Source organism: Eurosta solidaginis, chromosome 4 (assembly GCF_040869045.1).
Source record: "Eurosta solidaginis isolate ZX-2024a chromosome 4, ASM4086904v1, whole genome shotgun sequence".
NCBI classification, from domain to species: Eukaryota; Metazoa; Arthropoda; class Insecta; order Diptera; family Tephritidae; genus Eurosta; species Eurosta solidaginis.
This window is the reverse complement of record NC_090322.1, coordinates 1527895-1543001: the sequence shown is the minus strand read 5'-3', so window position 1 is coordinate 1543001 and position 15107 is coordinate 1527895. Positions and strand designations below refer to the sequence as shown.

Sequence of the window (15107 nt, the reverse complement as noted above, 5' to 3'; positions counted from 1 at the left end):
CGCGAGGCTTAGAAAAATACTCTCTAGGAATCCCGCTCCTCTGGGGTATCTGAAAGATGATGGTGGGGACTGGTCGATGAGTAGCGAGGAGTCCCTAAAACTTTTACTGGACAATCATTTTCCCGATGTCCCAGTTGCCCAGGGATCTTCGCCTGCATGGCCGGCGGTAGTTTGCCATGCAGAAGTGTCTGCCATTCCAATACGAGAAAGTCAAATAACCTTGGCTATAGGGTCGTTCAAGCCATATAAGTCTCCGGGCCCGGATGGAATCATTCCTGCCAACTTCAAAAGTCTTTGGGGATTTCCTGCCGCTGGTTGGCCATCATCTACACTAACTGCCGCAGGCTTAACTATATCCCGAAGTCTTGGCACACGGTTAGGGTTATTTTCATTCCGAAGGCCGGCAGAAGCTCTCATGTATCACCTAAATATTTCAGGCCAATCAGTTTCTCGTCGTTTCTGCTTAAGACGTTTGAGCGGTTGATTGACCTGTACCTACGGAAAAGGATACCCCGAGGTTACTGTCGGCTTCACAGCATGCGTACTGCAAGGGCAGATCGACGGAAACGGCTCTCCATTCGATTGTAAAGCAAATAGAGGGGTCCCTAGAACACAAAGAGTATGCTCTGGGTGCCTTTCTAGACATCGAGGGGGCTTTTAACAATGTCTTACCGAGGGGCAATCGAAAGAGCTCTGGTGGGTTTACGAGTCGAGGCGGCTCTGGTTGAATTTATTAGCAAACTTCTATGCGGCAGAATTGTCGCAGCGGAGTTGGGAGGGGCCATAATTAAGAGGAAGGTGTGCAGGGGCACGCCACAGGGGGGTGTCCTATCTCCTCTCCTCTGGGTTGTGGTAGTCAACGAGCTTCTTGTGGAGCTGGAAGCCAATGGTTGTCGGGTGGTTGCTTATGCAGATGACCTTGCTATCCTAGTCAGAGGCAAATTTCTGGGCACCCTGCGCGATGTTCTGCAGGGCTACCTGAATACTGTGGCTAGGTGGGCTGAATCATGGGGATTGGCGGTCAAGCCGGGAAAAACGGAATTGGTTCTTTTTACAAGGAAATACAAAATGCCCGATTTCATAACTCCCTCGATTGGAGGGGTACCGTTGGTACTTTCTGATAGGGTTAAATATTTGGGGATTGTTTTGGACAAGAAACTGTCCTGGAGATCCAATGTGGAAGATCGGGCCAGGAAGGCCGCCATTGCCTTGTACTGCTGCAGAGGGGCTATCGGAAAGAGATGGGGACTATCGCCAGGAGTAGTACACTGGCTTTATGAGATGGTGGTCAAACCGATTCCGCTATATGGGGTGCTGGTCTGGTGGAAAGCACTAGGCACGGCGAGCACCTCCAAAAAACCCCAGCGGGTTAGGGGATCAGAATATACCCGCGGTAGGTATGCCTGTCGTAAGAGGCGACTAAAATACCAGATTCAAAGGGCTGTGTAGCGCAACCTTTTAGGTTGCCAGCGCAATATATAGCTTCTCCAAACCCAATTGTCAACCTCACCTGTCCGCGGCGAATCCTGTTTCACTAACAAACGAGGCTCTGGCGACCCCAAGCTCCTCATGGAACTTGGGGGTAGGGAGGGAGGGAATGGCCTGAAGGTTTAATGTGGCCACATAAATCGTTCCCGAGATGGTCGGGCTAGCACCTTAATGGTGCTGTGGTACCGGAGCGTACCGGATTTGTATCCGGCAAAGGACCATCACATCGATAACACTCCCCAAAGCCTTCGGGGAGCAACCTTATCGCTACAACAACAACAACAACAGCACCTCCAAAATGTTAATGTCCGTGCAACGGACGGCGCTGATCAGTATCAGTGGCGCTATCAGAACAACACCTACCTTGGCACTGAACGTCATGCTGAACATATACCAAGTAGATATTCCGGGAAAGGCGGCCGCGGCAAGGTCGTTGGTCAGGCTTCGTGATATGGGATATCGACTTTCTGACCGCGGACACTCTGGCCTTCTTACCAGTTTCGACTTTATCCCGGACAGAACGGACTATTGTATGCCGATAACTGCTCCCAATACAACCTTCACCCCAGTCATTCCACCGAAAGAGGAGTGGGGTGGAGGAATTATCTGGGGCATGGGACCGGTTAACTTGTTCACGGATGGGCCGAAGCTGGATGGAAAGGTTGGTGGGGGGTCTTTTGTCAAGAGCTAAATGTAAGCCACAAGTTTAAGTTGGCTGATCACTGCAGTGTATTGCAAGCGGAAGTTGCTGCGATTAAGGATGCGGTGGATGGAATGCTATCCAGTGCTACTACGGTTAGGGAATTTAACATCTACTCTGATAGCCAAGCGGCTATCAAGCGGCCTTGAGCTCAACTACAGTGCGATCGAGAGTGGTCTGGGAGTGCCTGACCTCGCTTGCGATTGCATCGAATTATTTTACAATTAAGATTATCTGGGTCCCGGGCCATAGTGACATCCCGGGTAACTGTCAAGCGGATCTCTTAGCCCGCTTCGGTACAACTGAACCGGATGAAGATGGCTGTAGGGATTTCGGGATCCCGCTGCCCACCTGTGGATTGCTCTTCCATAGCTGGTCCTCGAGTCAGCTCAGCGAACGTTGGGCGGAGACCACGTCTTGCAGGGTAGTAAGATCTTTCTGGCCGAAAGTGGATGGCAGGGGGTGCTGAAATAATTGGGTTCACTAAGGCTCACCTATCAATGGTCATTGGGGTTTTGACAGGGCACTGTCACATGGGTATCAATGCGGTACGTCTCAATATACTGGAAACTCCATCCTGCTGCAGCTGTATGGAGTATGATGAGGTGGAATCACCAAATCACTTTATGCTTGATTGCCCAGCTTTTGTCAGAACTAGGCGAAAGTACTTCGGTCGCGACTCACTTGGATCTCCCGAGTATTTATCCAAGGTTGAGATCGGTATCATTCGGAGCTTTATCGTTGCTACCCAACGATTCTCTAAGTAGCTAGATCTAAGTCACCGTTATTTTTGGTGTATGTGGTACAACAACGGACCTTCGTGTTGTCCAAGTGAGCTTTCTTATCAGGGCAGCTACCACCTAACCTAACCTGTGGGCCCAACTCTGACGATTTCCGTGAAGCGATTTGCACAGAAAAAATACCAGATCTCATGCTTACATAAGAATATCACTTTTTGTATCTTATCTTGAGCTCATTTTAATTATTAAAACGTACGGTCGGTCGAAATTCAATTTATTTTCATGTACCTCATTGTCTTTTGTGTACAAATCCTTATCAAGACATTTATTGTATTATAGATTAAAAGAAGTATAAATATTTGTGCATAAAGTAATTATAGCTTAGCAATTTCTGTATTTGCAAACTGGCGTGGAACTGGTCCGCTAAGCATCTAGAACGCCCACACTTGCTAACACAGCTACGTAAGGGCACCGGTATATAATTGGAGTACTAAAGTAAACGGTTAGAAAGTTTTAATTGAAGGTATTATTAAATGCGAATATTGAATTTTCAAGCGCTAACAGCTGCTTCCGCTGCAACCATTCCTAACTCAAGCCGCAACAGATAACAAGAGCTTATATCTAAGAACAAAAAAAAATAAGTCCCAAATTCTTTAATCCTCTCATTTTCTAAGCGCAGCATTTCTGTGGCGATTGCGAGTCTGCATCTCATAGGCATTTCGTTCCTTTTCCAGTTGCCAATGCGCCAACAATTTATCAAGATCTGTATAAGTTAGAGTTTTGCTTTGTCGTGTTTGCTCATCTATTGCATTGGCCTGCTGCGAAGCCTTTCCAGATACCGTCGATGCCGCAATAATATTCGTTTTTGCACCGACTGGACTGCCATTGTTGGTTGATTGATCGGCAGCGGGGGTAGCAATGAATTTTGTGATCTCGTCCGATCCGGTGTCGCGCCGTACGTTGGGTTGCGTGATACGCATGATGTAGCTCGGCGTTGGTGTTGGCACGTAAGGTATCTCCTCTGCATAGTCATAATCAGCGCCCATTAGCTGCGCAAAGTGTGGCAATACAAAACCATGTGCAAGATTATTAAAAGCCAATGCGACGGCCAGTATCAAGAGCAGAAATTTTGCCATAACAATAACAACAATGAACCCAGCACAACCCAATCAATAAAAAGCGAAAGATTTGCACCGAAAAATGCTTCGAGAATGTTGGAAAACAAGTCGTCCAATCAAGTCAGTGACGTACGCTTTGTATGCGAAATTTAATTTGTTCTGAATTTGTGTTTTAATTTAATTTAATTGAAATTTAAATAACATGGGAATTGTGTGCGTTGAATATTAACCGACTGGCTGAGATGTTGGGATGTTGTTGCCGCGACGGGTATTTGAACTAAACTGATTGACGATTACACGAGCGCTTTTTTAATGCTGTGCCAGTCGATTGATTAGAACTGGATGGACGGCAGCGTTTTGTGGGGCCAAGAGTGCGACAAACTGGGCGCGCGACTTGCTGTTCTTGTCTGCTCAATAAGAATGAAATTTATTTTCTTTTTCTCGTGCAACTAAATTTATGCCATTTATTATCGCTGCTGCATTTGATCGTTCGTTCTTTTGAAATGCGTTTTACAGTCGCACTGCTCAAACTGCTGGCAATAACCAATATATTTCGAAGCAGCTTAAGCTGTAATTTGAAGCTATGTTTGAAAATTTGTTATCGTTTTAAATTAATATTTATTGCGAAAATTCAATGGAAAAGAATAATATTTACAAACATTTCGTTTTCTATGAACCTAATTATCGCATATTCGTAAATATTAAAATGTGTACATTAAACTGGGGTTTGTTAATATGGCATTCATCAATCAACTTTGTAGCAATGCTTAAATATATAAAAATTAATGCTAAATGCTTTATTATTTATTTAATAAATCAATTCATCTCCTCCGCAAGCGTCAACTGTGTTGTTATCAGTTTTTTACTCAGTTCAACAATTCAATCATTCGAGGTCGACACAGTCTCTGTGACTTTTGCGGTCTTTATAATCGTTTCAGAGTTCTTTTCTCCATCTGTTTCCACCGGCATAATGATCGTACTCGTAAATACTCCAGTCGAGTTATTTTCGTTAGTTGGCTGCGCCACAATTGTTGATGTTGTGCTCTGCAATGAATGAAAGAAATTAAGAACAAGTCAACTTTTTGTTATGCATTGTTGTTTATTAAAAGCGCGTACGAATAATATAATATGTGCATTAGGGATGTAGCGAATTTGGACTTTTATTAAACATTCGCCAATGTCTAAATATTAATATATGTACATAGAAGCGTATGTCGAATATTTCCCAAAAATAATTCCTTTGCTTTAACTTGGACCACTTTCTTTTCGGGATAAGCCCAACCCGTTGAACTTTAACAGCAAACGTTTACATATTGGTATTACTTTAGTAAATATCATACTTTAGACAGAAAGCAAAAAAATTATTTCCAACGGCGAAACTTCACAGACAACATTCTGGTTAATTCGTGGGGTACCATTATAGGCCAACAACGACTCGAAAGTAAATATCGTCCTTCCTAAGTCGTATAAGTTCAAACAAAAAAATACTTGGCGCGATGTACCTTAAAGGAGATTCAGGCTGAGCTTCTCTTCCAATCTGCGTCATACTCCATTTAATTTTTCCTACAAATTGGCGGGGTGGGACCTACATGTTTTATGCCGACTGCGAACAGCATCTGCAAGGCAGATGAGTTTTCACTGAGAGCTGTTCATGGCAAAAATATACTGGGGAGTGTTTGCCATAGCATTTCAGAGGGGCGACCCTGATTAGAAAATATTTTCTCTAATTGAAAGAACTTTTTCTGAGTGTTTGATGTTTTTTTTTTTTCACTGCACTTGAATCCAGGATCCTCGGTGTGGTAGGCCGAGCACGCTACCACCACACCATGGCGACCGCCAAGTAAAAGCTTAATGGAATTAATAATGCTTGTTTGGATCAAAAATATTCTGAATCGTATTTTGAAATCACAGTAGAGGTAAACGTGTCTAGATACGAAGACATTGTTCTTGCTTACTCAGTAACTTAATGGGCGCTTAACCGTTCAAACAGTTTTGGCCATCCTACAAGTTTCGCCAGTCGATTCTGCGTTGGGCTAACTGGAAGACGTTATTCTGTCCTAACTTTTATTCACCTAAAAAATTTTAAGTAACTATCAAATTTTGTTTATCTCTTACACTAACTCCGCCTTTCCCACCTTCTCCCTTTCCCTCTTCAAATTTGTTTCGATAAATTGGTCCTTGGTTTACTACCTGAAAATAAAAACACCCACGAATCCTTGCTTCGATAAAGTTATCCCAAAAGTTTTATTAGAATCGGTTGAGTGGTTTCCAAGTTCTTAGGATGCATAGCTCCACACATATCATTATGCCACATGCGATAAATGTAGTAAGACCACATACGATATTATCCGAAAATCATGTTCTCGCGTTTCGACGTTCATAGTCAACATGTTTGTTTGCCTCACGATTTCCACAATCTTCGTATTGACAATAACATAAAATGAATGAAGCTCCTCGTTTACGAATGCGAATGCCCGCAACATTCCTACCTCATTTTCTCTATTGTGTTGAGTATATATTATTTTAAATTCCAAGAAATGTATTTATTTAATTTAAGCTCAAGTAAAATATCGTCAAATTTGTATATGTGCTTTGTTGTGAGTAGTTACGTGGGCGTTGACACAATGGATTGGAGCATGCTGTTAATTACTTGACAAAACTTGCCTTGTGATAACAAAAATGTAAGAAATTTGTATTTGTACGCACTCGGCTTTTGGTTAATATCAAAGATAATAGATTTTTGATAGTGAGCGGCACTTGCATCTTCTTCTTATCGATATTAATTATATTGTTGTTGTTGTAGCGATAAGGACACACCCCGAAGGCCTTGGGGAGTGTTATCGATGTTGATGGTCCTTTGCTGGATGCAGATCCGGCACGTTCCGGTAACAAGCACCATAAAGGTACTAGCCCGACCATCTCGGGAACGATTTGGTATGACCACACCTTCTAGGCCATACCGCCCTCCCACTTCCTAGATCCATCGGGAGTTCGGGGTCGCCAGAGCCTCGGCTGTTAATGAAACAGGATTCGCCACGGGTAGGTGAGGTTGATTATTGGGTTGGAGAAGCTATACATTGCGCTGACAACCCTTTCAATCAGTTTGGTATTTTAGTCGCCTCTTACGACAGGCATAGCTACCGCGGGTATATTCTAAGACCCCTAACCCGCTATCCTTTTGTTTGGCCGACTATACACTTTTCAGTGATACAATTTTGACGTGTCCATAGTGAAATGTCTTACTTCGGTTTATTTAAGGGTCAATGGCTTTGTGGGAAATTTGAATGCTTAAGACGGACCATCGAAAAAAAAAATATGTACACCAAAATTCTTCAGCAGGCAATTTGTCTATTATATCCTAACACTGAAGTTTAAAAAACTGAAGTCTTTCCGTTCTGCTCGTTCGCGAAAGAAAATGCGTTCCCCTTCTCTCTGATTTAAGATAATAGGGGGACTCATGTAACCTTATAAATGCCTTATAAAGTGTGTAAACGTATAAATTTATCTAGTGCGTAAACGAGCTGTCAAATTTTGTATGAAAAATCATTTACACAATTTGTGTAAATTTACCCGCACATTTCATTGTGTAAACGCGGTAAACTCAAAGAATGCAACCTTGCTGACATTACAGCAGGCATTTTCATCAGAAATCTCCAACATCAGCAAGTCATTTACAAGTATATCTTAGTAAAGACGTTTTAGTTTTGATTTTTTACTTAATCTTGGTATTTTTTAATTTGTATAACAATCAAAAATTGTTTTTTTTTGGCAATAATACAGCTGATAAACAATTAAGTTTATCAAGAATATTACTAGGTGCGTTCATATAGCAGCGTGTGTAAATGGATATAATTTTACACCTTATAAGTTTATATGCTTTCATGAGTCCCCCTAATATTAGAAGTAAGTTGGTTTCACATTAAAGATCCTCCTACGTTCAAACCGCTCCGAAGCTATATTTCTACTATACATACATATTTCAGACTTCGTTAGTTCTGGTAAGCTCTCTATTAGTAACCTACAAGAAGCGTGTGATGGATATACATATTTTTATCACATTTGCTATAGCACAAAAAAACAATACTCGGCGCGATTTATCTCCGAGCTTCTTCACGGTTGCATAGTACCCTTGGCTTACTAGATTTTCCCCTACAAATTTTCACTCAACTTATAGATCAGTTCACAGTCACCGTTTTTGTAGGGTGTAACTCAAGATATGACACTTTCTTTGGATAGTACAATCTTTTTCCACGAGATTTTAGCTATATATTTGCTTTGGACTCACAGTCATTAATTCAAAACATGAAGTAAACCGATCACCTGATTCGTTAAAGCTGGCATGACTAATTTTTATAAAAACCGAATCATTTGTCATACAGAGCCATTTTGTCTGTATTTGCTGTTTTTTCTACTCGTATAAATGTTTATACTTTTTTGTAGAAACGTCCTGTTTTGTGTAGCAACTAATTAAAAAGTGGGTTAAACTGTGGCCTCGAGTTTATTCTAGCTCTAGATCCTTTTATTAGTCTGCTCAAGACGAACCAAGAAACTTTCCCCTCTTGTTGGCGTTGACGAGGAGATTGTGCACAGCAATCTCATCCGCCATGTGACAACCGACAGAGGTTGCCTGTTACCAGTCTGTGGTCATGATTTTTAAGGTTGCAGCAGCTTGCTTTCATAGTTGCGAGCATTTAACATTGCCAAAAGTTGAATGGTTGATTCATAACGGTTGTGTTAACAGCTTAAACTATCACAAGAAGCTTCGAATATGTTTCTTGAGTAGCACTGGTTTTACTGTTATATGTGAAGCGGGATCTTCCCACTTGCTAGTCTTCAAGCGAGCTCCTCACTACAAACCGCCTAATACGTAGCAAGATTTCGTCAAAATAATTCACATTGCGCCTCTACTTCTCCTAGGCCGAGGCACGTAAATTAAACCCTGAGTATGAGAAATCAGGCTCACTTGAGTAATCACAATCTTTCTTAAAATTAAAAGAATGTTTATTGCTAGTAACCCTTCAATGCTTCATATACAGAGCTTTTGAAAAATTGATTGCCGAGATCACCTTAAAGGTTAATATTTTTGTTATCTCTGCTGGGAATACAAACAAACAAGTGAGTGTTCTACATCTAAAATGGTGTCCATACGGCACCTAATTGAGGATCGAAATAATTTACTACATATGTAGTTAGCGAAGTGCCTGTCCATAGGGCGCATTCTTTATTCATTCGCCATTCGTATGATAGCAGTAAATCAGCAATTGCTTATATTAGCTCTGCAGTATTGTTGGTTGTGTTTTTTTCATGTATATACATCTACACTTGCGGGTAAAATAACGCTTATTATCACTTCGATAATGTATAGAAGACCCATCTAGCAGCAATTATTGAAAACTCGCGGCAGTGGTAAATAACTCGGGTTGCAATGAATAGCTGAGACACGCACCTCTGTTGGTCATAGTGCATAACCTTTGGCTGGATCGGTTGCGATGAATAGTCGACACACACCCTTTACGGTACCCCCAGCGGGTTAGGGGGTTAGGGTATACCCGCGGTAGGCATACCTGTCGTAAGAGGCGACTTAAATTCCAGATTCAAGGGGTTGTGTAGCGCAACCTTTTCAGGTTGCCAGCGCAATATATAGCTTCTCCAAACCTAATTGTCAACCTCACCTTCGAGCGGCGAATCCCGTTACACCAGGCATGCTTAACCAACGAACCGATATCATTTCGTTACGATAATTAACGTTAATAAACGAAACAAAGTCATTTCGTTTCGTTTATTAACGTTAAAAACGTCAAATTAACGAAATGATTTCGTTTCGTTTTCTGCCATATCAAAACGGAATCAAATCGTTTATGTTCATTATTAATTTCAAACTATGCTGGCAAAGCTGATTGATGGCGGAGTCATTAAAGGTGAAAGCAATAGCCAAGCTGATTGCAACTTTTCTCATGAATTTTGACAGTACGAACATTTCTCAGAGTGTTTTTGACATTACCACCAACGAATTACACAAACAAATTATATGGAGTTTGTGTGTGTATGTGCGCTCGTTGTTACCACCTTACGGCTTCACCATGGCTATAGCATTGCCAGCACAATTCAAACATAAAGTATCACGTTTTTGTTAACGTTTTTAACGTTAACGAAAGCTTTTCGTTTCGGTTAAAAACGAGATACAATTTATCTTGATAATTTCTTTATCGATAATATTTCGAAGTGTTTCAACGGAAACGGTGGAAATTTTTTGATAAACGATTAGCTTAACGTTAAGGTGCATCCCTGCGTTACACTAACAGACGAGGCTCTGGCGTCCCCAAGCTCCTCATGGAACTTGGGGGTGGGGAGGGAGGGATGGCCTGAAGGTTTAATGTGGCCATATAAATCGTTACCGAGATGGTCGGGCTAGACCCTTAATAGAGCTGTGTTACCGGAGCGTACCGGATCTGTATCCGGTAAAGAACCATCACATCGATAATACTCCCCAAACCTTCGGGGAGCAACCTTATCGCTACAACAACAACAACAACCCTTTACGGTCATAGACGTAGGGAGATATGATGTGTATAGATATAATGGAGAGATACATTTCAGTTGAAACTGAGTATAATGCATACTGAAATTTAGCAGTACTAATTTTCTGCGCAACAATTTTATAAGTGTAGATAGAGTTACAACACTTAGCAGTCCATATAAAGTTGTTGTTGACCACACAGCAGCTCATACATTTTTTAATTTATGTATTTGGCTGTGTATTTGTCATGGAATTTCTGTCATATTTCGATAAATTTCGTTGAAAAGTACAGAAATAATCGTACCGTAATTCACGAAATGGTTCAAAATGAAGAATCCCAAAAATTTTGCTTGAAGTTTAACATACCGGCCGAGAAATGGGAGAGCGAAGAGGTTCCGTGCGAACATACCTTATTTTTACGTACAACCCTTCACCCACCTCCCTGATACCGCTTAATGATTAATCGTTTCTGACTCATGTTGAGAATATTTCTGTTTATGACTAATGCATTTTGCACGCTTTATTTATATTTCATAATTTTGGCGACAAGTGTTTTAAAAGTCTTAGAATTAGCAATTTTGGCTCGAATTTGTCGTTGTTTAATGGGCAAAACGTGATTTTGTGCTAATTAAATCGCTTGAAATCGCTTCTAAATGCTGTTATATATATAAAACGCGAATTCAACCCTAAATCCTTCTTCTAATCCTTATGCTTCCACACTCCCCTCCCCCCAAACACACACAAATTCGTCACAATTTTCGAAAATCCTACATATTAGATCGTACCGCGTTATTTGTCTCCGCAGGACTCCATGAGGTCTTCGAATCGGGATCCTTTGAACAACACGAACAGCAGGCACCCATTTTGTTTATGTTTATTTATTTAAATTTTTTATTTAAATTTTTAATTTAAAAAACTTCGTACTCGATATGCGTCGCGTAACGGTCTTTCAAGAACTAAAGTATTTTTTTAATCGACGTTGTCGGCTTGCGGTTGCACACCGTATGTCATTTTCACTTTTGTTCGCCTCATTTTTTCGAGTTTATTGTTGAATAGAGTATGTACAAACAATCATAAGTATGTATGTGTGTGTGCATGAGTCGACATTGCGGCCACCAACTGTAACGGCACAGGTGTGGTTAGGGGCGATTCTCCTCCAACCCACCATGTCTCAACTACTGCTGGTTCTCCTTGCGAATTTATCGCAAACAATTTAGTTTTGGTCAATCAACGCAACAGCAACAATACCACAACAAATTTAACTCACAAAATACTTCAACGCTTGAACGACTACAAAGCTCGAGCTCTGAGCATCAAAACATACGCTTAATATAACAAACTTTTTTTTTTTAATTAAGAAGCCGCTCTCCACTCTAAAACTGTCAGATATTTTTTCACCGGCATTATAACCTCTCTATCCAACACTTGGGTTGTTGTTCCGTAGCGCTGCATGCTTAGAGGCGCCGACAAGGTGGGTCTTGAATATTAAAAGCTTGGCAGCAGTTTGTTAGGCTGGCCTTTGTAGTATATGCACGCATACAAACTAATATTTACACATACATTTTCACAAAGTATGCGCATAAATACATATATGGCAACTGAGCTCCTGGTATCTTATCAACAGCCAGTAAGCTCTCAGCGCTACGTTCGTGACATTCTTTTGTTTGCTTTTGTTTACAAATTGTCACACATTTTTAATAAGTTTATATTTTTGTAAGAGTATATTGTTACTTTTTTATATTATTTGAGATATTGCTAATAGCTTTTGGTCCGGGAGGCGGCTGCTAGTTTTGCTGGTCGATCGTATGAAAACGAAAGCTTTTGTAATGCTTGATTTTTCTCTACCATTTAGGCGGCGGTTTCTTCAGACCAGGCATATCGGAAAAACGTCAATGCATCGAAAAAATCGTTTATATTTTGGGTTTTTTTTTCGGTCATGATATGTCGAATGAAATACAAGTAAACACTTAGGCAATTCACACTTTGTCTTGGGGAGTATTTTCTTAAAAATGGCCTTTATGTCGTATTTAATTAAATACATCTGTAAGAAGACCGACCAGTAAACATTTTCAATCCTCTTAACTTATGTAGACTTGTGAATTGCCTAACTGTGCAGAAATAGTAAAATTTATTCACTTTTTATAATCGTAGTGAAGTTTCTCACTTCATGGTATTTCACCGAAGTTCACTAACAACGAGTGCCAGTCATCGTGTAACATTTTACTATACCTGACGTCTTTGTTTCTACAAGAGTCTCTCGACTTTTTGCACATCACATTCTCGAATACTGTCGTCTAGTTGTTACTCATTCTTCTGTACCTCTTTAGAGATGTGCGATATTTAATAAAGATTCGCCACAATACATAGACCAGTTTTTGCTCAACAATTTACTTTTTGATTCAAGGCGGATTACAATGAACAATAAACATGACAGATGCGTCCAATTTATGGTTTAGGTACAGCCTACGCGAAGTTCTAAGCTGACTTAAACATATGACGCGTTTATATGTCGATGTCGGAACTTTTGATAGAGCTTTCTATGTAAATCAGGCCTTAATGTACCGTTAAGCGGAGTCAGCCGGCAGAGAGTGCATAAGCAGTGGGGAGGTAATCCAATACCAAAGAGGATAAATATAATAAGAGCCAACAGTCTGCTACGAGTGGCGAGTAGCTCGCTGGAAATTAAAAAAATGTATGCCCAATGTTTTCTAAGAGGGACATTTTTAATTGTCTCGCATTTATCCATGCCGTGTAGGCACCTTGTGCAACTATGATTTTTGGAAAGAGAACTAATTAAATACAGTCGGAAAAATAAAAACAAATACCGCACGAAAATGTAGAGAAGACATTTTATGCACATCTCTCCCAAAAAAAACCAGCGACTACTTCGAAGAAAACATTTAGCAAATGGCTACAAGTAACGAGTGACCTCTTTTATTATATTTATCCTCTTTGCCATACCATAACTGAGCACGCCACAAAATTTCACCTTTGACAACAAAATAGCAGCTGGCTTTCGGACAATTTTTTTATACTCAGCTGAGCAGAGCTCACAACGGCAATCCGTAACGGCATAAACTAATCGAGATAGATATAGACTTCTCTATATCAAAAGGATCTGGGCGAAAAAAGAAATTCATTTAGCTATGTCCGTCCGTCCGTCCGTAAACACGATAACTTGAGTAAATTTTGAGGTATCTTGATGAAATTTGGTATGTGGGTTCCTGGGCGCTCATCTCAGATCGCTATTTAAAATGAACGAAATCGGACTGCAACCACGCCCACTTTTTCGATATCGAAAATTTCGAAAAACCGAAAAAGTGCGATAATTCATTACCAAAGACGGATAAAGCGATGAATTTCGTAGGTGGGTTGACCTTATGACGCAGAGTATAAAATTAGAAAAATTTTGGACAATGGGCGTCGCACCGCCCACTTTTAAAAGAATGTAATTTAAAGGTTTTGCAAACTGTAATTTGGCAGTCGTTGAAGATATCATGATGAAATTTGGCAGAAGCTAAAATAAAATTAGCAAAATCGAATGGCGAACACGACAACTTACGAAAAAAAATTTTGTTTAAATTAAATTTTAACAAAAAATTTGATATCTTTACAGTATGTAAGTAAATTATGCCAACATTGAACTCCAGTAATGATATGGTGCAATAAAATACAAAAATAATTGAAAATTTCAAAATGGGCGTGGCTCCGCCCTTTTTCATTTAATTCGTCTAGAATAATTTGAATGCCATAAGTCGAACAAAAATTTACCAATCCTTGTGAAATTTGGTAGGGGCATGGATTCTATGATGGTAACTGTTTTATGTGAAAATGGGCGAAATCGGTTGAAGCCACGCCCAGTTTTTATACACAGTCGACCGACTGTCCTTCCGCTTGGCCGTTAACATGATAACTTGATCAAAAATCGATATATCTTTAGTAAACTTAGTTCACGTACTTATCTGAACTCACTTTATCTTGGAATCTTGGCAGGAATACTGTTCGTGGTATTACGTATATAAATAAATTAGGGGTACCCAACAGATGATGTTCTGGGTCACCCTGGTCCACATTCTGGTCGATATCTGGAAAACGCCTTCACATATACAACTAAGGGCCACTCCCTTTTAGAACCCTCATTAATACCTTTAATTTGATACCCATAACGTACAAACACATTCTAGAGTCACCCCTGGTCCACCTTTATGGCGATATCCCGAAATGGCGTCCACCTATAGAACTATGGCCACTTCCTTTTAAAATGCTCTTTAATACCTTCCATTTGATACACATGTCATACAAACACATTCCAGGGTTACCCTAGGTTCATTTTCCTAAATGGTGATTTTCCCTTATTTTGGCTCCAAAGCTCTCAGCTGAGTATGTAATGTTCGGTTACACCCGAACTTAGCCTTCGTTACTTGTTTTTATTTAAACTTTTTTCTTTGTAAGTTATTGCATTTGGCTGCGCTTATGCGGGAGTGAAAGTGGCACAAGGCAGAATGCCTAATATTTTAAAATTGAAACTGGGTGCCAACTATTTA

General features: G+C 40.4%; 2 protein-coding genes across 2 annotated transcripts in view; one reads left to right on the top strand and one right to left on the bottom strand.

The window, feature by feature from the left end:
• sbr (small bristles) overlaps nt 1-15107 on the top strand; it is a 33880-nt gene that overhangs the window by 9665 nt on the left and 9108 nt on the right. The gene's annotated exons all lie outside the window — the stretch shown is intronic.
• LOC137248479 (uncharacterized) lies at nt 3186-11911 on the bottom strand. Its single transcript, XM_067779406.1, has 2 exons — nt 11349-11911; nt 3186-5090 (listed from the first exon to the last, which is right to left on the bottom strand). The coding sequence occupies exons 1-2, from the start codon at nt 11424-11426 to the stop codon at nt 4926-4928; spliced, it is 243 nt and encodes an 80-aa protein (XP_067635507.1). The 5' UTR covers nt 11427-11911; the 3' UTR covers nt 3186-4925.

Coding starts and splice junctions, on each gene's coding strand:
- LOC137248479 (XM_067779406.1), bottom strand. CDS start 11,426: ATGGGTGCCTGCTGTTCGTGTTGTTCAAAGGATCCCGATTCGAAGACC. Junction 5,091..11,348: donor CTGCGGAGACAAATAACGCG/GTACGATCTAAT, acceptor CATTCATTGCAG/AGCACAACATCAACAATTGT.